This window comes from Priapulus caudatus, unplaced genomic scaffold (assembly GCF_000485595.1).
Source record: "Priapulus caudatus unplaced genomic scaffold, Priapulus_caudatus-5.0.1 Scaffold13, whole genome shotgun sequence".
NCBI classification, from domain to species: Eukaryota; Metazoa; Priapulida; class Priapulimorpha; order Priapulimorphida; family Priapulidae; genus Priapulus; species Priapulus caudatus.
This window is the reverse complement of record NW_014577074.1, coordinates 1,195,101-1,222,175: the sequence shown is the minus strand read 5'-3', so window position 1 is coordinate 1,222,175 and position 27,075 is coordinate 1,195,101. Positions and strand designations below refer to the sequence as shown.

Here is a 27,075-nt window from a genome sequence, read left to right as displayed (position 1 = left end):
TTTGTCTGCGTGAAGTGGGTGGGAGCTATCACTAATCAGCAAAAGCCATAGGAAGCAGCTATTACCCCTATAAAGTTAACCGACTTTTATCCAACTCAAAATGTATATAACTATATGTAATAACACGTATGTAATAAACACGTTCATTTCCATTTCAACTTTAAATATAGCAGGACTGCACTAATCCTAAATTCATTTTATATACAAGTACATTTTACTTCTGTATTGAGCACTATCAGCCTATGTGTATAATCATGACTACCACATATATTGTGTCAACAACTAACATTTATCTGCCACTATAAGTGCCACGTACTTCTTAAAATATAGTACAAAGTCCAATTGAATTACATTACGGTGATTTGTAGAAAACTGCAATTCACAGATGCGATGAGAGAAGTTATGTGTAGGAGCTATAGTGTATTATGAAAAACCTTTCAAAAATTCATCCGCGCCTATTTTGTGGCACGTGCGGTTCAAATTTTTGACGTATACATTTATATATAGCTCTCAGAGCTCATCAATATATGCATGATCAAACGCCTCCATCCCGTAATTTGTTACTATTATGGGACTGCACCCCAACATAATAATATTACAATTATTCATATTTGAACCTCCTGATTATAATTAAAGTTCCTTTGGAGGGAGCTCTCACACTAACTCCTATATATAATTATCATTATGGGAGACGAAGTATCACTCACACTGTACGCTAGTCAGGGATTGAATCAGAATGAGTTAACCGCCCATACTGGATACTGCTGCAGCCTGCATATATATGCGTCACGTTTCTAATACTGTCTGAGACTTACTCAGCATATGACGCGTCTTTCCTCTCTCACAGAACACCCGGATGAGAAATCACTACACCTATCGCATTTAGTGCCACCACCCCTTCTAACTTCCCTTCCCCCGACTAAGTGCAAAAATTCCTGTGGCTAAAACATGTGGTTGCTTATCAGTGATTCATGAAGTCAGTTCACCCCCACCCCTCAAATATCATTCAGTGATTATCGCAATAACTTTTTTTCTATTCGAAATCAAGTCGAACTTTATGCACCCATGTTATGAAATATAACATGAGGAAGACTATGAGTCTCATTAGCAGTAATTATACGTGACCATTTTACATATAATCGCACTCACGTGACGAAAATCATTACCTTGGAATCAAACTAGGAATTACCCCATTTTCAAAATTAACATCCGATAGTCTCTTTCGCTATTGATTTGTGCGGAGAATCCACTGCTTTTGTAATGCCAGCTATTTTCGAGTGGGCAATTAGGTGTGCCTACCAAAATCTAATTGGTATTAGCCATGCAGTTGGTCATTACATATAACAGTGCACATATACTCTTACCAGTAGTAATAATAACATTTCTTAATATTACATATATATATAAAAACTATATAAATAACTTTCATAGAAAGACAACATTCACGCAAACACCTCATTCCATGTGCATGTTAGATTTACACAATAAATAATATATAGCAAATATAATATACCAATTCACAGGGCTACTTCATGCTTTGAAAATAACAGGGGCGCATTCTATGAACACTTCAAACATTTGAATAATTAATTCAGTTCTGACAGTCACTTTCAGAAATACCCAACTTTGGCTGGTCCAAATAAATTGTCTCGTTACTGTGACCCATGCCATGAGACTGGATTGGTAGTCAAAACGGTTTTTTGTTCCTAAAAGAAAAGCTATAAGAGAAAAGCTAAAAAAATATGAGTGAGTCCATAATATTGTTAGTTTGTTACTGAGCTGGTCAGGTCATGGCAAGCGTACAACTTTCTGGACCAGCCCCATGCAGACCATACCATGGCATGACATATATGCCGTCATTTGGTTGCTTGCTTGCTTTTACTTCCACTCCCTCTCTCTCTCTCTCTCTCTCTCTCTCTCTCTCTCTCTCTCTCTCTCTCTCTCTCTCTCTCTCTCTCTCTCTCTTTCACACACTATTATTATATATCTCTGAAGAAAAAAAACAACCTAACAATCTTATCACACACAAATTTACATTAAGGTACAGTTTAGTCGTAGATATAAAGCTGTATCTGTGAAGTCCTTTTCAGATTATGTCCATACCTAGAACTCAAGCCATCCCTCCGACAAGCAGCTGCCATATTGTCTCCAAGTCATCGATCGGGTTCTCACTCCCACGACAGTTAACATAGGGAACAGAAAACAGCTCTTCTACACTCAATGCTGAAGACTTTGTTGGAGACAGGCTGGGAAGGCTCGCATCATAGTCATACAAGGACATGTCAAGGTCACCGAAGTTCATTAGTGACTTCGACGAAAAATCGACTGAGGAGGGCCATTGCAGTGTCAACAGTGGTTTGTCCTCTTCGCCTGACGTCAAAGTCGACCCTGGAACTACTACTCTGTTGGCCACGACTGATGTGATAGCCCCACACGAGTCAGTACTGCTACGGCAATTTACCGAGTCCGTCAGGGTACTGCAGCTAGACAAACCACCTTGCACTGTGATACTGGGAGAGACGCAGCTGTAGCAGATTGTTGGCAGATCACAATTACCCTGATTCAAATGTGGCGCGGCTCCCTCTTTCCCGTCGTCTGCTTTCAAGGCAGGAACAGACAGAAATTGACAACCATTACTGAGTATCTGGTGATTCACCACCTTGGTAAGATTAAACTGTTTAGTACTTTCCAGTTGGGGTAATAACGATGGGACTTCACGTTCTCTGCCAACGTCAAGACTAGTTTCTTTGTCACCACCCGATGGTCCACCACACCACGAATCTTCTGACCACGAAAATGGCCTATCACTGCCATCCTCGGCACTTTCCTCCATGTCTGCTGCCGCCGTTATGCGATCCTGCATTGCAGGTGATCTAATGTTACCGTAGGGTAGCCTTGGCGGGAAGTGTGGAGTCGACTCAATGACTGTCAACGTCTCTACCTCACGCTCGATGTGCTTGAGTGTGTTGCAGATCAGTACAGAACGCAGCAAGTTGGACTCTGGCTCATACTGAACACCCTGAAAATGAACGTTGATTAATTTTCATACGCAAAACATCAAAATCCTCTATGTTCTAGTATGTATACATGTTACTTGTTGTGCCATTACAGCTGTCCGATCGATGTGTTCCATCAAATTCTACTGATGGGAATCAGCTGGAATGTCATAATCAATTAACAACTACACCTATCCGATCGATAATCTATTATAATCCACACACGCACGCACGCACGCACGCACACACACACACACAAGTATGTAAATATATTGTTATGTTATTTCATATCAAGAGTCCATAATAGAAGAAGAGTATGACACTGTTTTACAGCATGCGGTCATATAGAACGAAATCTTCAGGAAATATCAGGATAAATACTGTATTATACTGTCAGGATAAATGCAAAATGGCACTTTTTCAGTTAAATTTGCATAACAAAAGAGGTAAACGAACACTATAAAAGTTTTCAGCCCTGATCTTAATCCCAGAAACTAACATAAATTATTGATTTTTTACTTTCATCATCGTTTATCTAATCGGTGGCAACAAATGATCAACTTTCACTTATAATCGATAATTGGGTCTTCACTATAAAATTTACTGCAGATGTTAAAAGATTGCATTTACTGATGCTTTCTAGAATTAAACTAGATGTGGATCAAGGTGCTTGATGTGACAGAGCCCCCGGATCGGGAAGGCCAGATGACAGAAACTCGATTCGAAAATTAAAATGCCAAATCTACAAATCTGCCATACATGTAGCACATGTCCTGGTGCTACGCTAATAGATACAGATAACACAAGTTTTTGTATATATACCTGTAGCTTCCACATACTGACGCACATAATCTGTGGCATCGTGCAAGAATAACTAGTGGCATCTTCTCGTAGCTCCTCCTCAAGCCTGCGTTTCACTCCTCTGTGCATAATCATCCTCGGACACCAAGCTATATAAACAGAAAATTACTGAATCAATACCGTACTACTGCATGCAATAGTCTATCAAGTAACAAAAGTTCTGTTGATTAGCTTCACGGTTATAGATCTAGAAATAGGGTTTAAGAAACTTCACTATCCTCTGCTGCCATGCACGCCTATATATAGACACTGATTTACAGTACTTCATAGCTTTGTTGCATCCGGTTTTACATCCGAGATGCCATTTGGATTTCACAGGCAATAGGCACAGCAAATAATAATAGCGTGGCCCGGCATATAAACAAAATAAGGACACAAGCAAACAGCAAGTGCCAAAACATAACAACCACAGAGCAATAAAAAGCAGAACATGTTTACTTGTGAACTTGTTTTGTTCACATGGGCCACGACACAGACAGGTTTGCTAGAGGCAATCTGGATCAAATATTGGGCCAATCATAGTGATATCAAACTGCAGTCTATGAAGCTTTTTAATACTGGCTGCATAACTGAAAAAACTACGCACGAGTGCACTTCCGCTCATAGGGTCTATGTCCCCCAGGGTACTGCCGGAACGTACCCTGGGTACGGTCCGGTATACCGGAACGTTCCTGGTCACTATTTGATATGGTTAGGGTTAGGATTAGGGTTAGGGTTAGGGAGTAGGCGTAGGCGACTCCCTAGACTCGTTAGTGGAGTAGGCGAGGTACGGTCCGGCATATTAGATAGTACCAGGGTACGTTCCGGTATACCGGACCGTACCCAGGGTACGTTCCGGCAGTACCCCGGGGGACATAGACCCTCTCAGCTGCACTTCCACACTCAGTCAGAGCAGCTAAAGACATCACAAAGATCTGCTAAATGAGTCACTAATTTGTAAAACCAAGTAATCAATGGTCACCAAAGCTATAAATCTAGTTTACTCATTAGTACTTTCCAAATAAAACAGAGCGACATACAGACAGACTCATACAGACAGAGAGACAGCACCAAGTTGTATAATGTCAAGAGTACATATAATGGGAGATAATGTGTATATAAAGCCAGTGTTACGTACATTATTGACTGTGTGTTCAGTTGTGTGTCATTTACCAGTGAAAATTGTAATAATATGCACTGCTATTATGATTCCTATTCCAAATGTTATTACAATCTCATTATTAAATCGTATTAGCAAATTTCTGAACAATTATATGCATTTTCTAGGTAACACCTCAAGCACGGCTCGTTTTTAATCACTCCACTCGCCAAACCAATGAATGCCCCATGCATACTGCATTGATAGATCTATGCATGTTTTTTTAAGATGTCAGTCTCATAAATGTGTCCATTCATTATACAGTCGAGTGTGGTCTGGCTACACTCAGCCTACAGTACAACAGATCATAGCAGAAGCACTCGCCGCTCAGAGATGGTTCATTTATACTGATATGCGTGCCGCATGACTCGCCCGTGTGCAGAATGAGGGAAATGGGTCGATTCTTTCGAGAGTTGCAGCGAAAGTCGACCCATTTAGTCGCTAAATATGGCATCGACTGCTCCACAACTGCCGAAAAATGTAGGCTCTGGCCTACATGGGATCCCGGGATCCAATACTTGGGACTTGCCCACTGCTTCTTTTCGTGGGTCCGCGCACACGTAGACGATGACAGCGGCAAATACTGATTGGCAGAATCGTGTTTTAGCTGTGTGATCGCGATGACCAACACAGGTGCCAGGGTCAGCTGCACTTGTAGTTTTTGCATCGTGCTTGCAACTATCGTAAAACGCGTGCGTGACATCTAAAAGAGACGCGATGACGTTTCAATCATCGCGACGAAATCAAAGATGCTACACGAATTCTGGTGTCGTAGTTACTGACGAAACTATTATGTACGGGCATGGATAAATGCACGTACGCAAGCACACGTGTAGGGCGCCGCTGCATAACACATTTGACTGCACAAAGCTTTTGCTAAATCGATAAATACCCATTATTATCCGCGATACGCAGTATTGGAGAAATAGCGTGTCCTTTGACGTCATTACGGGAATGGCCATGTTTACATTCCGAGAAGAGTAGACGCGGGCTCATAATGAATATACATGCGTACGTAAACATAAATGCACCTACATGCGCGCACGAATATTCTTTACATTGGATGCTTGCTTGATCGCTACTTGAACCACGAGTCCCAAAACAACAACAGAAAACACGCGCCGGCGTACGTTCGCGTGATGTGACTTCACTGAAGTCTATACTAGGTCCGCGTTAATTTGGTAATATTAGTCATTTGGACCAGTAGCGATCAGCCAGTGTTAGACAGATGTGGTAATGAAAATACCAGGTAGTTTTATGGCAGGGGCGTGAAAGCGTATAGACACCAATTGTTAGGGTTAGGATTATACTAGTACTGGGCAACACGAGATACTTCACACACAATGAACACAGATCAAGAAAGTGTGATAACCTTGCTTGCAGAACGTTACGGGTACGTTACCACATATTATTTACATTAAAGTACACGTAGCACCATGGAAAAATATACATACAATGCCAATAGCAGGAATAAATAATCTCTTTGGGATTATTCACTCCAGCTAATAGTAATGAAGTAATAAATTAAACGCTTTCACGCTGCTATTTGTCCCCTCACACGCAAACATATCCTTACCACAATACAACCACACATTTACCACAAGCATACGTAGTACCGTTATTACACTGTACTAAGTCTGTTTGTTTCTATCTTTATATATTGTATTGTATTATATTGTATCGGTTTATTGCTACATTGTACTTGTGTGAGAACCACTATGTGCCGCTATGTGCCACGTGCTATGACCGCACACTTTGTAGTTGTAACGTGTACGCTATATCTTGGAGTAATAAGCTTATTACTCTAAGGCTATTAGATAGGCAGGTTCCTGCATGGTTAACCCCACTAGGCTCTATACGACTGCAGAAAGGTAGTGAGAAGCGAGAAGGTACCCTAGCTGTGGCTATAGTTCCTGGTATAAGAGTAGCCTATACGCTATATATAGGCTTGGAGTATTTTTTTGTTTACTCCAATATTATTGATATTGGTACCAATATATATCGCTCCAATATAATGATTACTCCGACATATAAGCAGGATCCTGGTTAGCCCGACCAGATGGCTCTATATTACGGAGACCCACTGGACTGGACCCACGTAGTGAGAAGCGAGAAGGTACGCTGTGGCTAGCTCTAGTACTATAGTCCGCGTACACTTGCCGGCGGCAGTCAATGTAACTGTAAGCCCTACTAGAGCTACGCTGTGGCTAGTTCCTGGTACACCGTACACGTATAGGGAAACACTATCCAACTGCAGGGATAGAAATGCCATCGTAGGGCCTATACTATTATTACTATTCTAATAAATGAAAGTCAGATAGGTGTGATAGTTGTGACGTGTATGCGTATAGCCTACGCTATATATAGGCAGGATCTGGTTAGTCTCACCAGGCTCTATATTACGACTGTAGCCACGTATTGAGAAGCGAGATGGTAACTTGTAGCCAGTTCCTGGTATAGCTGAGAACACTATCCAACTGCAGGGATAGAAATGCCATCCTATATTCTAACAAGTGCCGCATAGCGACAGCGCTCATCTAACGTCTACTGCGGTGACTCTGTGGTGGAGTGTGCGGAGTGGTGATTCTAGTAAACCCGTTAGTCCCAAATGTGTTCACATACATGCCGAAACAGTGGAAGGCACAGGGATGGTATCAGGAACCTTCTCAAGGAATGTTCATTGGATCGTTATGAAAGTTGCCACGAGAATTCGCGTACGTTAAGTGTCTTCAGATTAAAGATGGAAGCTCCCATCGTACGTAGTAGCAACAACATTCTGCAAGACAGAATAGGTAAGCACTCATCCATTTACCTACGCAAGCCTACAGGCTGAAATAAGAGCTGCCACCGTAACTAATTAACACAGGCAAAATTACACAGTACACCACCACATGCACTGGCAGTGGCCCATACGTTACATGTAACAACTGACAGTACAGAATGCCATAGAAATATACGATTAAAAAGCATAAACCTTCTCAACCAAATTTAGCTTTTGAAATTTCACTGTGACATTGATAGCCTCATACATCCAGGCATGTATCAGATTCTACTAGCAAACCCGGCAGTAAATTCTTTTTAAAGCAGTAACAAATCCATGTTTAACCGCCTCTTGAGGGTCAAAAGGTATACGACACTTACTTCTTCGCATGTCAGCAAAAGTACATTTCATGGTCCTTTCAATAAGCCATAAAAATGCTAGGAACCAAAAAAGTTTTCAATCGCTCCGTCAGACCATGTCCTCAGAAAATTTCTAAAATCTGCCCTGTGCCCATTGACTTTGACCTGTGACCTCAATTTCGGCACAGTGATGGCTTTTCCTACATGATGCTATACACCGACTATCACGAGCCTAGGTCGAGCCGTTTAGATTTGTGCCGCAATTCTGTGATTTCTCCCTATACCTTAAGTTAAGGAGGAATGTTCCCCCTTCTTTTACACGTCTTGACCTTTGACCGTTGACCCCAGCTTCGACATCCAACTCGTTTCGGATTACCCCCACGTCCGAATACGTGACCGTACGTCGAGCGTTAGATTTGTGCCCAACTGTTGACGGACACACACCGACGACGCACGCGACGCACGCTCATGCGATTCTACAAGCTGCATCTGACTATGTCAGATGAGCTAATAAACAATGCAATGCGCACCAACTGCCAATAAAATACGTAGACTGGTCCGCGCTCGACAGTTCCACTCGCGTTACACGGAACTGTCGAGCGCGGACCAGTCTATAAAAATAGGCGGCTTCAGAAATACGGTATTTAGCGTTCACACGAGGAAATGCGCGATACAAGAGATCCGGTATCTCTCAAGCACGGCAAATTATTCGGGGTCTGGGAAGCCGCGTATTTCAACAAATACGGATCCGTTTAGATACCGTATTTCTTGGACCGCGCATTTTGCCTCGTGTGAACGCTAAATACCGAATTTCTTGCTACGTGTGAGCGCGGCTTATAATTACATTACATATTAATAATTTTCAAATGCTATTATTGCATATTTCAAGATTTGGGATACCAAAATTGTTGAAATTTATTATCCAATAAATGGGACACCAGATCTTTGGAGGGGATACCAGATTTCAATACCTGGTATCCCGATTGGATACCATAATAAAAATTTAATTTCGACCCCTGTATATACATATTCATGTAGCGGTATGCGGTGAAGGAGTCGTAGTGTAGATATATATATATATATATCAGGAGCTAATAATGACAAATTATTGTCATTATTAGCTCCCGATATATATACATATAGCTATATATATGTAGACGCGCGGGCGGTGATGTGATTGCAACGTGAGATAACAGGAAAGGTGGAAAGTTGAACGTTGCGAAATGTGCACGTGGAGATGAATTGAAATGTGCATTGAGTCGGACGTACAGCGGCCGGCTGGTACCTACGCGCGTACCTACGGGTGAAATGTTGAAACGTTTGCCGCGTCGCGGCCGATAACGTAAATGAGTTTGTATGGGACTAGTTATTCTTTAATAGGGGTGTCGGGTTGCTACGGAGCCACTCGCAGACATTATCACGTGTATGGCATGAATGAATCAGCTATTACAGTACTGTTACTGAAGGAACTCATATACATGCTCAACCAGCCAGCGGCAGCGCGGGGGGGGGGATTCGTTGAATGCATAAATTAGGTGTCTATATGTCTGCGTATGTGTGTGTGTGTGCGTATTAGCCAGCGAGCGTGCAGCCGGATTTGGACGTTCGTTTTGAAACTGCACTGCCAAAGAATTGAAAAAGTTTAAAATTTACAAATGTAAACAAGTTAAAAATTAAAAATAAAAATTCCTGCCTAATACCCTGACCCTAACCCAACCCTCAACTATATATATAATGGAATATCCATGAGTTATAATAGAGAGTGATATAAAGACATGAAAGTAGGGACGAAAAGAGACAGGCAAGCATTCATCCTTGTGTAACCAAGATTAATTTAGGAAACATAGATAGATATATTAATTAATGTACAGAATGCATCCAACAGAACTGGAAGAATGTATGCAGCGGTGCAGCCGGCAGCAGCCGAGTCCAGATGTTAGCTGCCTGTGAGTATGCCCACTGTATGCACCCCCCCCCCGACGCTAGACTGGTACCCGGTCGCACCTCATGGCTTAGTTACTCGATGAGTAATCGAGGTGGGAGCGAGTACCAGTCTACCCCGTAAGCCCGGCGCACACGTAAGTAACTTTACTCAAGTAAAATGACGCACGAGTCTTTTTACTCATGTGTGCGGCGGATTTTCGTTAAGTAATTTGACGCATGCGTCATTTTACTCAATATCAAATGTGTTTGATAATTTTTGACTCATGCGTAATTTTACTCAACGTGTGCGCGCGCGCTGAGTAAATTTACTCAACAGTGGTACTCACAGTGCATGCGTTTAAATCATTGTGCGCCCAGTATTGGCTGCGCAGTCACATGATCTGCATTACCACTTATTCCTTGAGTAATTTTACTCACGTGTGCGGCAAACGCTGAAAATATTACGCGTGAGTATTTTGACTCATGCGTCATTTTACTTGAGTAAAATTACTCACGTGTGCGCCGGGCTTTACGCGCGCCCAGCGACACTGATGTGCGCAGCAAGCTGCAGCTGGAAGAGGGGGCGGGGGCGAATTCACATACATCACCACATGGCCGCGAGAGGGCAGTAGACAACAGTGAACAGCAATGGCCGACTGTTTCTTATTTCATTTATGACTTTCCGAAAAAGCGACGAATATCAACGGATTTCCAGGTAATTTACTGCGGAGAGCAAGTAGTATCAGTGCGTAAATGCCGCGCGCAAATACGCAGATACATTTGAGGGCCGTAGCACAGGAACATCACGGGAAATTCTCGCGCGTAGCAATGGTGAGAAACAGTCGGAAGCAGGCGAGTAGTGTCGCTTAAACGCGGTTTTTCCACACTTCCTGTAAAGTCACATAATGTTTCTCGGTGAAAATGAACAAACAACAGCTTCAAGAACTCCCCTGTCGATTTTAAAGAGGCTACCCCCACATTTACGAAAATGACATAGGTCTCAATCTGGACATCATCTCTATCCTTGAACCAAACGCGGGGGTGATACATTAACATGAAACCTTCTGCAAACAGTATATGACAGAAGGTTTCATGTTAACGTCAGAAGTCCATAGTTTCAATACAAGGGAAGGTGAGATGTCTATTTTTAAACCGAGGGTGGGAAGCAGTGGGAAAAAACTTTTTTACTTATACTGCAATTGAAGCTTGGAACTCTCTATAACAGCAAGTTAGGACAAATTCTGTTTATTCTAGTTTTAAGTATAGTGTTAAGAAATTGCTGATGGAAAATGTAGAAACAGAGGCAGCTAGAGGAGTATGATTTTCGCTAAATGAATTCGGTTGAAATTAGGCATAAGAAAAGTTTGTATCGTCTTATGAGAATGTACCATTATATGACCGATTAAAACTACAAATCCGTATATTTCAATAGTTAGTGCTGATGGTGATAGTATAGTGTAATTGTTAGATTCAAGGCATAGCAAAACAAGGACCAAAATGTAAATAAGCTAGTCATGCTTTTTGTGTATATATCCTTGATAATTATCCAATTTTAAGAATTCAAAATTTTATTATAAAAGTATGCTATGTATTGTATATGATGGATAATTGCCTAAATAAATCAAAGTACATGTAGTGATGATATATGTATGTACTGGTAGCTGGTTCAATACTAGCTCTAGTACTATAGCCCGCGTTCGATTAACTGCCGAACGCGGGCTATAGTACTAGAGCTAGTTCAATACATGAAAGCGTAATTAATTTTTATTTTGATAAGTTTAATTAGGGAATTAACACCACAATACACAATGACGCTTAATTACGTATATACGTATATTATATATACTCTACGTACGTGTGCCAGGCGACATGATCGACATATACCCCCAAAAATATATTTACAAAATTATAGCTTAATTACTCATGACTGCATGACATCCTACGACCTTTATCTAATGTCGAGCCTATATATAGTCTTAAACAATAACTTGTATTTCACTGTAGCTGTTCGCATGAATATATTCACATATGAATAATTGTATATATCGAATTCGTACTCACCAACCAAATCAGCATGTATATCGTCCAATCCAAACAGCTAGACCACTCTCCTCATTTGAACAACGTAGAATTGTTCCAAGTAGGATCCTATAATTTATTACTGACTGATCATTAAAAGGATCTCCTGTCGGATCAAGTCAGACGGATTACAGCGCTAATCACGTTAAAACGTGGGAACGAACCGAACGATCAGCACTAAACGCACAGCCGACATATCACTTCAGGTGCAGCTAAGGAATTACGCCAGCCGCCGAACATGCGATCCGCACATATGCGATTCATGCGTAGGCGGGGAAGGTTGCACGTCACCGGTAATCTGCCTCCTCCGTGTTCTGACGCGTGCTCAGTGCGCGACCGCGCACGCCACTGTGTCAGTGTGTGATCGCCGAGTGGTCGACGTCTATGGCGCCAGTCTAGCCTGTCTGTTGATCGCCGCTGTATGACGACTGCACGTACGTATTATACAGGCGGCGAGTATAGAGACATGGTAATATCGGTTGTAATATCGAAGACCGTATAAAGTTATATACAGTCTTTGGTAATATCCCGCGAAATTCCAGCGACTGGAGTTATCGGGAAGATTGTGTAACGTGGGACGTAAACGTAACGTTGTTTCACGTTTGTTTGAGAGCGAAAGAGACAATCAGATGTGTAAAGAAACAGTTGTTGGCATTTTGACTTTTCATTACAATAATAATTGTGCTGTGGTGTAACCTTGAACGCCTTAGCCTGAACTTGGTAAAGGCGCAGATTTGCTACGGCGGCTAAGGACAGTAAGGTGGCGGTGTGTCTACAGGGCACAACTTGTGGCCGTCCTTTTAACCTTGGCCGCGGTATATTTCACGTTCAAATCACATTCCAGGAACTGTATCATGTACTATACAACAAGAGCCACAGAGCGTCTGGGCTCATCTGAGGTCTGTTGCTACGGTTATAAACGTAACATTTACGTTGTGCGTAGTGACACCTTTGTTAGGCGCAGATATATGCAGATACGCAGTTGCGTACACATCATTTCAGCAACCTTCTGCATTCTGCATAACTCCGGGCTCCCAAATCCCATTGGTTGATACAAATCGCGTGCCTGAAACTAATGTTTTATGGTGCATTGTGACCCTAACCCTATTAAAACAAAAACAAAACAAGGTAGGCCAGTGATTAGTGGACCGAATAAGCTCAAGAACGTACACATTTGCGTCCAAACTCCACGACAGATGGCGCTCTCGCTCATAGGCTCATTCTACAGTAGAGAGTAGAGTATATTGAGTATATTGAGTATATTGAGTATATAGAGTATATTCTCCTTCTACAGTAGAGTATATTGAGTGTGCGAAAGAGGGCGCTGCATGCAGTTTGATTTGCGTCTATATTGGTGCCAAAATTTGATGAGAAAATTAAGTCTGGGAAATCCACAGCCTCACTCCTGGGTAATTATTTGAGTGCTAGTGACTTATTCCAAACTATTTCATAAGTGTACACTACAGAATCTCATATATAACTCAATCTCATTTATCTCCTAAGTAAAGCATTGTTCAAGTAAGATGTTATGTGTGGAATTTCAAACTGTAAACATGGAGCGTTCCACAACCACAGGTACTCCCAAAGCGTTTGAGAAACAAATCCCATGTTTGACCCTACCTACAGGCTGCCAGCTGAGAGCTGCCACCTGTAGCCTAATTAACGCAGGCAAAAACTACCACCAATTTTACTATCACCCACCAGGGGTGCAGCTTGGCAGTGGCCACTGCAGTGGCATATTAACAGCACTGACAGTACAGAATGCCATAGAAATTATACGATTTAAGGAGCATAAACCCTTTCTTTCAAGCAAAATTTAGCTTTTTTGAAATTTCACTCAGTGACATTGTAGCCTCATACATCCAGGCATGTATAGATTCTACTAGAAAACCCAGCAGTCAAATTCTTTCTAACACAGTAACAGTTAACAATTCCATGTTTAAATCCCTCCTCTTGAGGTCACAAGGTTATCAGACACTTACTCTTCATCACACGTCAGTGGAAAGCACATTTCATGGTCCTTTCAATAAAGCCATAAAAATGGTAGGTCAACCGCTGAAAACAAAAAAGTTTTTCAATTGCTCGTCAGACCATGTCCTCAGAAAATGTCTAAAATCTGCCGTGTGCCCATTGACCTTATGACCTGTGACGCTCCAATTTCGGCACAGTGATGGCTTTTCCTACATGATGCTATACACCGACTGATCCAGGCCTGGTCGAGCCGTTTAGATTTGTGGCCGCAATTCTGCATTTCCTCCTATACCTTAGTTAAGGAGTGAATGTTCCGCCTTATTTACAACGCTCTTGACCTTTGACCCCCAGCTTCGACATCCGAACTCGTTTTCGGATTACCCCCCCACGTCCCGAATATCGTGACCGTACGTCGAGCGGTTAAGATTTGTGCCCAACTGTTGACGGACGGACGCACGGACGGACGGACGATCAAGCGATTCTACAAGCTGCATCTGACTATGTCAGATGAGCTAATAAATACCCCACAAGAGGGCTTTGTAACCCTACTCTGGTTGAGTACGTTACATTATTGTATCTGCATACTACAGCTGAAGTGGTCGTTGTCGTATCAGGTACTACAGATATGTACCCGAGGTACATATATGTATACACATGTGTTATTATCTACTCTTGGTAATACGTATAACCCAACTATTGAACTTTCAGCCTCGATCTTTGAAGAAACTTTAGGAGCGAAGACATCTGCGAAGACATATATACGTGACACACGTATAGACCAGGAATGATCCGACCAACTCAGCAGTGCCATCGTCACATAAGCTACGTAAACATCAGCTACACGAGATAACAAGTGACGTCATCACACGCGAGTCGTCAACAAGTTGCACTGCTGCGCGTATAGTTTTCTTTGGTTTCGACGATGCCTATTCAGAGCACTGGCAGGTTTGCTGGTTACAATAAGAGCGTCGTAGCAGCGCTCGGTATCAGTGCACTGGTGATGACAGCTATCTGGTGCAAAGAGTACAGTGTATTCAGGAGGCACCAGAGACTCAAACAAAGTATTGGCGAGCAGAATGAAGACGCGAAACAAAGAATTCTGAGGGGAGAAAAATGATTTGGATCTATTGTCCATCTAGTAGTAGGCCTACTGATCTGTGCCGTATGGTTGCTTAATTAAAAAAACAACGTAATTTAAACAAATATATAGATATATAAATTAACGTTAGAAAACATTGAAAAATATTTCCAAAACATTACACATTGGTGAAATAAAGGAAATGTGAATAGATTTTCTGGAAAAACAGAATGCTAAAGATATTCTTGGTAAAATTTGACATTATACGAATTAAATTGTAATAAAAGTACATATGTACATGTTTGGTTTGTACATATTTGGATGTACATGTTTGTACTTGATCAATGCATGGCTATTAGTTGGATGGAAAAAATAAAGTATGCAAAGTGATGTTCATCAGTGGTTAACGATTTCATATACTATTCGTGTGAAATTGTACATTTCTGTTAGCAATCTATTTGTTTAGTTGATTTGTCTTTATTACATAACTATCATGTTTAGCGGTCTTCTTACGTCTGCTGTTTACCACAGGAGCAGTGGCGTAGTTAGGGGGGGGGGGGCAAAGGGGGCCATGCATGGCCCCCTGTTGATCCGAAAGTTAAAAAAAAGAATTGTTCCACTAAAAAGAGAATTGTCGTAGTCAGAATGAAGGCTGTACATGTACTCAAAAGTGCCTCAAATACCATCGCCTGCGATCTATATTTTCAAAATTTTCTGGGGGAGGACCCCCATACCCCCCCCGCCTCTTTTTCACCCCCCTCCTTGCAATCCTGGATCCGCCACAGAACATGCAGTTACTTATCATGGGAGCAGAGAACAACGAACAAAAATATCGCCTCTTTGCATGGCGCGCATAACAAAGATTGCAGAGCTGAGAGGTGGGAGGCGGAGGAACCATTAAAGTATTAAGTCATCCACTATTTTGCGCAGTTCGATGTTTTCGGCCCCCCCTGTTAAAAAATCCTGGCTACGCCACTCCACAGGAGGGGCATTCTGGGGCACACAACCACATTCCTACTTATTAAGGATGGCTATTTTTACCCAAATTTATCACTGGTGTAAAATGCTAAACATAGAGATGTTTCTTCAAAGTCACGTCCTTGGAATATCAAAGACGAAAATCTCATTTTCTTGAAAAACGGGTGGGATTTTTTCAGAATCATTAATAGGAGATTTACCCGTTTTCCCGGGTAGCCCCATCTAGCTGTTTACATGTACTGTACCATTATGAATTAATTATGCGTACAAGAAAAAATGTGTTTGCACAAATTTTTTATTAACACACCACTAGCTGATATGGGACTCGTGAACCCTGTCACACGTTCGAACATCCTGCCCTGTTCATTCTGTGTCACCATACGCACGCCAGTACGCACGGACAGCCAGCTAGCCGATGGGACGTGTGAACTCAGTCACACGCTCGTACACCCACACCCTGTTCATTCTGTGTCACCATACGCACGCACGCACGCACACACGCACGGACAGCCAGCTAGCCGATGGGACGCGTGAACCCTGTCACACGCTCGTACACCCTGCCCTCCTCGTCGTGTGTCATCGGCTGATAGCTATCGAGCTCGATCGAGAAGCTGCCGGTTCCCGATGTGAGAGTGCGCATTGCCGTCGAGTAGCCCATCAGCTCCGACAGTGGCGTCTTCGCGTGCACGACGCGGTAATTCGCACGCGGCTCAATCTGCAACAAGTGACTCCGCCGGCGCGACAAGTCGGCGATAACTCCATGTAGGTGGCGCTCCTCGACGCTGATCTCTAGTAGCATCACGGGCTCCATCAGCTGCAGGAGAAGCAGAGAGACGAATGTTTATCTAAATCACCATCCATATGCTATTTATCTCAACGATGTACCCTGCCCCGAGTGCACAGAAAATGGTCTCGTCGTGCAATTCTCCTAACCATCCTTCACGAATTATTTTCCGCTATTACGCAAATTGATTTTCCGCTAAGCTTTCGGATAATTCCCTGCCTCACCCTAACGTTTTCAGTGCACGATAGGTATTCAAAAACGAGCTTACTCTGGCTTACTGTCGACGCAATATCCAAACGAGAGCTCACAATGACAGTTATAAAATCTGTTTATGATGAACTCTTGACCCTACCTGCATATTAGCCTCACGGAGGGCCTGAGACGCACACTCGGACGCACACGACGCAATCATGGCTACAGAGGTTCCCCGTCCAACCTCGATGGCATGGAGCCTCAAGCCGACATCTACGACCTTGAACCCAAGCATTGGACCGTACATGCATGCTGACACGGCGCCGCTCTCCACCGCCTGTAGGTGATCCCTGCGGATCGTTCCCAGGTTGCTGTCCTTGGTGTTTACAAGTCGGACCGACGTGACGACGCCCGCGTCCGGCATCGGCACGCAGGACAGCGTCAGCGACACCTGGTGTCGGACATTGCCGAGAGTGCGATCCAGCGTCAGCGTCTTCGTCACGTCCGTCAAGACGGTCTCCCGGTACGCGACCTGCAGCGGACCGAGGTCGCAGTCGACCTTGTACTCCGTCTTTATCCTGTCAATGATGATGTCCAGATGGAGCTCGCCCATTCCCGAGAGGACGGTCTGGCCCGTATCCGCATCGATCGTTACGTGAAGGCTTGGGTCCTCCTTCTGGAGATGTTCGAGAGCAACCTCGAGAGGCTTCTGGTGTGAGAGAGATGCAGGCTCGATGGTGCAAAAGAACACGGGATCGGGCACGTTCATGCCGGGCAGCACCGACGACAAGCTGGCATCTTTGTTTTTCACCTGAGCCTTCCTGTGAGCCGCTTTGGCAACGACCGCACTTGTCACGAGCGTGTCACCTGTTACCGTATGCTTCATGCCCGTAACCACGGCGATGTTTCCCTCGGCAACCGCAGGCACTTCCTTGAGGTCGTCGGCGTAAGGTTCGTAAACTCGTTGCACATGTTCCCTGCAGTCTCGGTTCATGTTGTAGATCTCAGCTTTGCTCGCCAGGGATCCAGAGTATACTCTGACATATGAGAGTAGTCCTCTCTGTTTGTCGTAGGCAATTTTAAAAGCAAGCGCACACAGGTTTCCTTCATAATGCTTTGCAAAGGAGTAGTCTCTGTCTAATGGAGAAGGTAAATACTTGACAACAGCGTCCAGCAGCATCTGAACACCTTTCTTCTTGAACGAACTTCCTAGAAAGACGAGAAAACCTTTATTGGCAAGAGTTAGCCTACGCATTCCCGACTCCAGTTCTTCTGCACTGATCTTGTTCGCATCCTCGCGGGAAAGTAATAGCTCTGCAATGCCATCATCAAGATCAGCTATACATTCCACCATCTTGTTCCTTGCGTCCAACGCGTTATCAAATAGCTCTCCAGATTTTGGCATCAAATTTCTCTGCATGTAGCTTTGTCCATCGTCTGAACTCCCGGCTTCCCATTTATATGCTACCATGGAGACGAGATCAACAACACCTTGGAAGTTTTTACCCTTCCCAATGGGAAGTTGGGTTTGTATGGGAACACAGTTTAGCTTGTCCTTGAGTGATTGAAGGCATGGATTAACATCCGCATTATTCTTATCCATCTTGTTCAGGAATATAATGCGGGGTATTCCGTACCTTTAAACACAAGATCGAAGAGACTGAGCTGCATTAATAATTGCTAATCTCATAAAAGTATTATTGAATCTTTACTCTACTGGTATCGAAATATCATCAGTCAAGGATCTCAAGAACGTATTATCAAGTTCAAAGAAGGGGTCAACTTATATGGCAAGTATAGGTAACAATTGGGATAAATTGTGTGCCTGTACATTGCATATAAATTTCCTAGGGCTCTGCACTCTGCACTCTACCTCTGCCCACAATACCTGTTTGCCTGTTTCCAGACAGTTAGAGTTTGCGCTTCCACACCAGCTGAACCATCCAAAATGGCTATAGCACCATCCAGCACCCTCAGAGAACGCTCTACTTCAAGCGTAAAATCAACATGACCTGCAGTGTTGTAAAGCGAAGCAATCATTAGGATGTTGACATATGCCTATTTGTATAATAGATTTATTAGTAAATATGTCTACAAACAAAATTGCAATATAGCTGAGGGTCAGCTGCTCTGATTTACACGTGATGTTTAAACGTGAAATTTCTCAATATTAAATATCATATCGTGTTGAAAAAAACTTATATCAGCAAACGCATATAGGTAGTCCATCTTAATACACATACTGGCACATCAACTGAAAATATTTTGGTGATTTTTGACATAAATGCATGCCATAAACTTTATAATTGTAATCACCTGGTGTGTCAATAACATTGACTCTGTGTTTTTTCCAGAATAGCGTGATTGCAGCTGAGGTGATTGTTATTCCTCGCTGTCTCTCCTGGCTCATGTAGTCCATCACTGTGTCACCATGGTCCACTTCACCTTAGAGATAGATATACATGCTTTTACTTTTTTATGTCTACGTTTCCCAAAATTGAATTTAACAGCAATAAATATGTGCTCGCTTCCGTTATCTGTTACCATGATTTGATCTCATATACGTGCAGGTCTGATTATTACCCATAAACTTCGTATATCCAGAGTAGTACAGCATGCGCTCAGTAGTCGTAGTTTTTCCAGCATCTATGTGAGCCATGATTCCAATGTTACGGATCCGTGATGACTGTGAATCCTCTTCCAGATGAACCTACACCCAAACAATATCAATGCTTATAGATAATAGTATCACTCAGATTTTATCTAGAAGTGACATCTTCTCTGCACTAAAAGGTCATGTAATGTGTAATTGTATCCATGCTACAATCTAGCTGCAAGATATTATTCAATCAGCACTGCATCCAATCTAAATTTTAGGTTTTAGTCTAATGTCATCTACATTAACAACAAATTATGTTTTAATACTGAATCCATGCTATCAGGTAGAATATTTAAGTAATAATTTTTTACCTTTTTTACACAGAATGATTATGCAATCATGTGTGATGTATATGGAAGTTTTTCCAATGATTCTGCATTCCATCTTAGATGAACGTGCGTCACTATTACTGGGATTTTCTATGACAATTAATACTGTATAAAACTGGTTTACCAGTTTGGTTGATGACTTCTGCTGGGACTGGACTGAAGATGACATCATTCGAAGAATTGTCGAGACGGTCAGGCATTCTGGATGCCGTAGACTTCTTCGAGCAATTGAAGTGGCAGCAGCTATTTTCATTGCACGCATCACTGCAAACGTAATCGGCCTGGCCAAAGCACTCATCATCAGTGTCTCCCAGCTCTCAACCCTACATACATAAGGAAAGTTATGATAGCTAAACATATATGCACATACTTCTAAGTTCTAAGTACTCTTATCTAAATGTTCTGTACTTCATCACATAAATGACATACCTGCCACATGGATAGATGAAGAAACACAAGTAACACACTAGAAATATCATCCTATCCTTGTGTGAAATTGAGTTTTAAACATTCCAATTATATTTTATCTTCATGTCTGAAGGCGTTATATAGTCTTAGTTACAACGCATTATTTTATTTTATTAACATTACTTTGCATGCACAACACGCATGTTTTCACATGCCACTATACATTTTCACAATTCTGGACACAAATGCTATTAAAGAAGAGGATCTCATTGCATGGTTATATATTATCTTTTTGATTGAAGGTCATGCAGATTTCTAGTAATGCTATAAGATAGCAATACACCAGTGGCTACTACTGGTTCAATTCGTGATGCAGAAATACTAACTAGTGCCGCAACAGCGACAGGGCTCATCTGCTGCTCTACTGTACTGGCTTTCGTTTCTGCAACAGGTTGAAAGCCTGTTCTATCGCTAAACCGGCTACGTCATCATCAAAACTGTGTAGCATAGGTATTAACACTAAAACTAAACCCTAACAATGCCTCCTACTTCATGCCTGCTCGACTGTCATATATATTCGTGTAATAATGTATCACTAGGCCTATAGTTGCCGCGAGATGGCGCGTGCAAGTGTAATCAATAATCAAACATGGCATTGACCTTCGTGCATTGGTGATATAAGTCAAGAAAGTAGAGATAACCTAATTCCATTGAGTTGCTGAAATGTACAGGCTAAAATCCAAGTATATTCAGGTAGGCGACAATTTGGCTCAGCTGTGAGTAATAAATTAAACACATCTGCATTGCAGGTGTGCATGTTTATTAGAAAAGTGCCAGTTCACCCCCATGCATCAGTAATGGATTGCCCCCGGGGTTTTACCTACATTTCGGATGCCGGTAGCCACGCTAGCATTCAGGGTGCTATTAATATACAGACTGCTTTAGAAAATAATATGATTTAAGGAGTGTAAACCTTGTTCAACAAACTTTTGTCTTTGCAATTGAACTGCAAATGTAGCCTCACATCCACACAGGTATGGGGTCTAATAATAGCAAAAGCAGTTTGACAGTCCTTTGTTAACAGTCAACAAATCCATGTTGAACCCTCCCTTTCAGGGTCAAAAGGTTATCAGACACTTACTCTTCGCACGTCAGTGGAAAGCACATTTCAATTTCATGGTCCTTTCAATAAAGCCATAAAAATGGTAGGTCACCACTGAAACAAAAAAGTTTTCCAATCGCTCCGTCAGACCATGTCCTCAGAAAATGTCTAAAATCTGCCCTGTGCCCATTGACCTTTGACCTGCGACCTCCAATTTCGGCACAGTGATGGCTTTTCCTACCATGATGCTATACACCGACTATCACGAGCCTAGGTCGAGCCGTTTAGATTTGTGCGGCAATTCTGCATTTCCTCCCTATACCTTAAGTTAAGGAGGGAATGTTCCTCCTTCTTTTACACCTCTTGACCTTTGACCTTTGATTCCCAGCTTCGACATCCCAACTCGTTTTCGGATTACCCCCCCATGTCCCGAATATCGTGACCGTACGTCGAGCGGTTAAGATTTGTGCCCAACTGTTGACGCACAGACGGACGGCCGGACGCACGGACGGACGGACGCACGGACGGACGGACGCACGCTCATGCGATTCTACAAGCTGCATCTGACTACGTCAGATGAGCTAAAAATAAATGAATTATATAATTTACAAAAAACGCATATAACAGACAAATGCTGAAAAGGGAAAAAGGAGGGGGGGTGAAGGGGGGGAACTTCTATAGGGGGTTTGGGGCATGCGCCCCCAGAAAATTTTTGAAAATTATAAGCTCTGAGATGCAATCTAGAGCCATTTCAGGGTACTCCAATAGCTTACAACTAGCAACACTTTTTGGTGGAAAAGGAAAAAATTATGTAAAATTTACCTACTGTAAAATTTTGATGGGCACTGGGGAATTCCATCTGTGTTGAGTGTGTCCAAAGTAAATGTATTTTGTAGACATACAAGCTATTACGTAGGGAAGCTTTTATTTAGCTACACCCTGTATAAAATGTATATAGTTTTTCCAAACTTTAAAAACAATATGACCCAACAAAAACGGTTAAACCTAAGTGGTGTGACGAGGCTGTACTGCTGTTTGCATGACTAGTAAGTAATACGACGTGCTTTGCAGCTACAGTGACTTATGTGTGTTAAAACTTGAGACAATTATTATTATTTACTGTATAATTCAACATGATATATTACCTAAATCTTCTTAATATTATTTTAAAACAGTATACTGATCGTTTGTTAACTAGCAGTGATACTTTATTGTTTACATCCAAACGTGAAATGCGCGGGGATGTGCGAATTATTCCACAACCTAGCGCACGTGAACAGTGAGCGTGCTGCTCGACCCGTGCACGTAAATAAACCCTGGCCAACACAATGTAAGGCAAACTGCATGCAGTGCACCTTCGTACACTCAGGATACGAGATAGTACGCATATCAGTAGATTGAGCCCATGAGCGAGGGCGCCATCTGTCGTGGAGTTTGAATGTAAGGTTCACTACCTAGTTGGCCAAAAGTAAGCTCCACCCACATCTTATCGATTTTTGGTATGCCAACGCTGCTACTGGATTCAGGAACCTGTGCTAACCTGTGCGTCCGAACATCCCACGCACGTTTCTTGAATGGCAACTAAAGTTTGGCCGTACCCTGCTTTTATCATTATGTTACCAAGCATACATTAAGACAATGATACGAGTAGAAGCGCTCCGGATAGTTACCGAGTCACAGTGTGTTCACATGTACGCGATCGTCAGAGACCACGAAGGTATTCTTACCTCCCCCCAAAAAAAAAAATTCTCATCGAATCTACACTGATCTCAGAAATGGTCTCTGGAGTTCTAAAATGGCCTGAAATCTGCCTCATGTCTCATGCCTGATATAATGATAGGGCACCGGTCAATCGACCCACGCATCAACTCGGCCAGCTTTATGGCGAGCTCACTCGTCTGGAGGTGGGACAGCTCATCTCGTAGGTCGAAATTACCCTCCTGGAGATCGGGCAGCTCGACTCCATCTATCCATTGACCGTTTGGAAATGTGTATAGCTAGATTGATCGAATTGTTTAAGTTTCTACCTATACATCTATCTATCTATCTATCTATCTATCTATCTGTCTGTCTGTCAGACTGGCTATCTAGCTATTCATCCATCCATCCACGTGTTAGCCTGGCGAGTCGAGCTGGCCGATCTCCAGGAGGGTAATTTCGACCTCCGAGATGAGCTGTCCCACCTCGAGACGAGTGAGCTCGCCACACTGGGCGGGTTTGTTGGCCGGTCAAGTTGACATGTGACCATAATGATACATAGCTTCCTGCTAAATGCTATTAGTATTACAGTACAAAACTTTTTTTCCCAGAAGACCATCAATCATAAAATACCTGTAATTGTGGACTTCTACCAATTTATTTATATTGGACATTATTTATATCAGTATATAATTGATATATATCTCTATTGTGTTTTCCCTCTGACATTATCAGTCATACCAATACTAGTGAACTTTTACGTTACTTTACTTCTGTTAGGACGTTTGCCACAGTCATTGGTGAAAAGCCAGAGTTGGCCTGTTGGTACTGGACCTTATAGTGTACCATTTAATCCAGTTCGATGCTTAGCTCAATTACAAATAGGTTCTACCATTAATGTAGTCTAACAGCAACAGGTATACTCTTAATGACAGTCGTGTTATATATATTATTATATGTATATTTATATACATATATATATATATATACATATACATGTATGTAATAATGTATGTGTATGCGTGGGCATAATAGGCCGTGGCTACGTGACCGGTTCCGGACGAGGCGACTGACAAATCACAGCGAGTCTATCAGGCCTCCTGCAACGCCACAGATACAAGCGAGAACCAGGGGCTATTGTAAGACTCTTTACAGTATGGCCCCGTTATAATGGAGTCGTTGAGGTCCGTGAAATGTTATTGCGAAAAAAGCGGGGTTGCAGAAAATCAGAGTACTATAAACCAGTCCAATGGTGACCTAACATTCCAAAACACCCATATTTTTGCCCTAGTTGACCCGTTTTTTGCACGTTTATGTTCTATTGATAGCGATAGAGACTAAGGCCGGTTTAACTCACCAAAATATTTTCTAGTTTTTGAAAGAGCAAAAAAATGTCTATATCACTTTATATTCGAATTCTCGTTAAATCAGCGCACGCAAAATTTGAATTTCACTGCACCTCGAATACTGCACACAACACAGAGCACTCCAGTGTAATTACTTCTCAAAATAATTGTATTGAAAAGTAAAATCCATAAAGTAAATTAAGTCAAAGCAAGGTATGAGCACCTGGCTGTCGGCCTGTAGTTGACACTCCCAATGGCAATCCTTTGCACATTTCTGCATTATCAACCATGCGGAGTAGGTTGTCCACATCCTGGACACGAAACATGCCATCCTCAGGTGACAGCAGACTCGTTTGGCCACTAGTCAGCACACAGACGACTCCCAAACTTAAATTCCAGTGACCATTTCTATACACTTCTAATTCTTTAACAACTCTCTGCTGGTTGATAATACCAACAGTAGACGTAATTTTGATACTGCTGTCATTTTTCGCGACTACTTGCCAACAAGGTTTCATTCGCAATGCAATGTCATGCAGGCTAATCGCGTCTTCTGGTTGCTGGTGCCGGTATGAGACGCCACGATATATTCTTACAGTATTTTCACCCTTTCTTTTTACAGAAGAAGTAATGCCAGGAAATATTAATTTTAGATGTGTTCCAAAAAGGACCTTTGATACGGTTGGGTTAGAACAAGACTTCATAAAGCTTGTGAAAACATCATGTGCTGCTAGATAACCTTGTTTATCAATGACCAGCTCTCTTTTAAGCCTTGTGGAATAAAAAGAAAATTATATGTAAGTCAATTGAATAAGATCGAGTATATCAAAATTATAGTATAGTGCATAAAAATCCAAAAGTATCTGTGGTTTGCATAATAAAAGTAAACGAAACGACTTAGCAGGTACATTTCTAACGTTGAAATTGCTGCCATGATTAGTACACTACACGTACTAATACTATAAAAAAAATTGTATCTACCAAGAGTATATCAAAATTGCATATATATTTGCAATAATTTACATACTAAAAGTAAACGAAAAGACTTACCAATTACTAATATAACTTTTCATTTCTAACGTTGCCATGATTAGCACTCAGACACCTACAGTCACGTACACGTACTGTGCACTGCTTTGTACTGTATCACTCAAAATTACCATTTTAACTGCCCAACACTATTGCACTTTTCAATACGTTTATATCTATACAAATGTGAGTGAGTGCTCAATCACTTACTTTAATCACTTTACTTGTACATAATATGCTGAAGTTTATTTTTATTTTTTTTGTATATATTTTTTCTTTATGCTGTATTTCAATGTTTTGTACTGTAAAAATCACTAAGAAATTTTGGGGATCGCGGGTATATATTTGCTATAGTTTATAGTATAGTACGTACAATGTTATGTTGGACCACAATGGAAATAAGTGTGTTAGCCACGCTTTTTTGTGTTTTCATCCTCGATAATTTTCTAGCTGCATTTTGTTTATTTATGCTGTTATCGATGTAATGTATGCTGTAGTAATTATCGAAATAAATAAATCAAAAAAATCAAATCATTGATGCGCATTACAACTAGGGGTGTCTTTGGTATCAAATTATTTCGATTCGATTATTGATTTTTTTTCTCTCGATATTTCGATCCGATTTGATCCGATTCGATAATTATGTAATAAAACATGAGCCGTGAAAGTACAGTAAACTCATGTATTGTGTTCTACTTATGATAACTATGCATTTTATCATTTATTATCACTGCGGCGAAGCAGCAGACATGCTTTTACGGTAGACAGATTTTATTATAGAGATGAGTGAGACAGGATACGCACCAGAGACAATAGAACACCACAGTTATTGATTGTCTCTGTATGCATGCGCCCTGCACTACTTCTGATAATGGCGGCGCTCAGTAAAAAATGCTATCGATGCTTCGCTGGCTACAATTTAGCAAAAAAAAAATCAGATCACTATTTTACGATTTATTTCGATATCGATATCGGACGCAAATACATCGCGATTTATCGATGTGGTGTGCATCGATGACAGTCCTAATTACAACCGTATCTGGTGTGAACACAACCGCGTTGAAGCACATATCAATGCGCATCAAAGCGCATTGAAATTTCGGTGTGTCAACGGTATTAGACATTGAAACGTTCAACCAGATTATTTCTGCCACTTTAATGGAAATGTTTTGTGGTATAACAAACAATTTATAACATAATATTATAAATAACCTAACAAATATTACTTCAAAATGAAATGTGATTAGCATAATTAAACTAGTAAATGGATTTCTTACTGCATAGGAAAAGTTTACTCCGGCTTAAAAAAAACCTTTGCTATAAACGGAGCTGATACGTTTTTACAGGTGTATCCGCTAGCGCACTACATGACTATGGAGGAACC

The 27,075-nt window shown here is 41.7% G+C and overlaps 2 protein-coding genes and 1 long non-coding RNA gene across 4 annotated transcripts; 1 reads left to right on the top strand and 2 right to left on the bottom strand.

Annotated features, from left to right (window-relative positions):
• Positions 1-1,955: 1,955 nt before the first annotated feature.
• Positions 1,956-12,188, bottom strand: LOC106808848. Of its 2 annotated transcripts, none has more exons than XM_014811745.1 (3): positions 4,121-4,173; positions 3,819-3,946; positions 1,956-3,019 (listed from the first exon to the last, which is right to left on the bottom strand). In XM_014811745.1, the coding sequence occupies exons 2-3, from the start codon at positions 3,930-3,932 to the stop codon at positions 2,111-2,113; spliced, it is 1,023 nt and encodes a 340-aa protein (XP_014667231.1). In that variant the 5' UTR covers positions 3,933-3,946; positions 4,121-4,173; the 3' UTR covers positions 1,956-2,110. The 2 variants fall into 2 exon arrangements, with proteins under 2 accessions (XP_014667231.1, XP_014667223.1); XM_014811737.1 differs by lacking the exon at positions 4,121-4,173 and adding an exon at positions 12,100-12,188 and having other exon boundaries at positions 1,962-3,019.
• Positions 12,189-12,462: 274 nt separating this feature from the next.
• Positions 12,463-15,563, top strand: LOC106808862. Its single transcript, XR_001393818.1, has 2 exons — positions 12,463-12,551; positions 14,797-15,563. It is a non-coding gene; the product is annotated as an uncharacterized LOC106808862 (long non-coding RNA).
• Positions 15,564-16,421: 858 nt separating this feature from the next.
• On the bottom strand, positions 16,422-20,506 carry LOC106808172 (ribosome-releasing factor 2, mitochondrial-like). Its single transcript, XM_014810766.1, has 6 exons — positions 20,233-20,506; positions 19,704-19,830; positions 19,437-19,565; positions 19,009-19,132; positions 17,281-18,757; positions 16,422-16,958 (listed from the first exon to the last, which is right to left on the bottom strand). The coding sequence occupies exons 1-6, from the start codon at positions 20,464-20,466 to the stop codon at positions 16,659-16,661; spliced, it is 2,391 nt and encodes a 796-aa protein (XP_014666252.1). The 5' UTR covers positions 20,467-20,506; the 3' UTR covers positions 16,422-16,658.
• Positions 20,507-27,075: the final 6,569 nt, after the last annotated feature.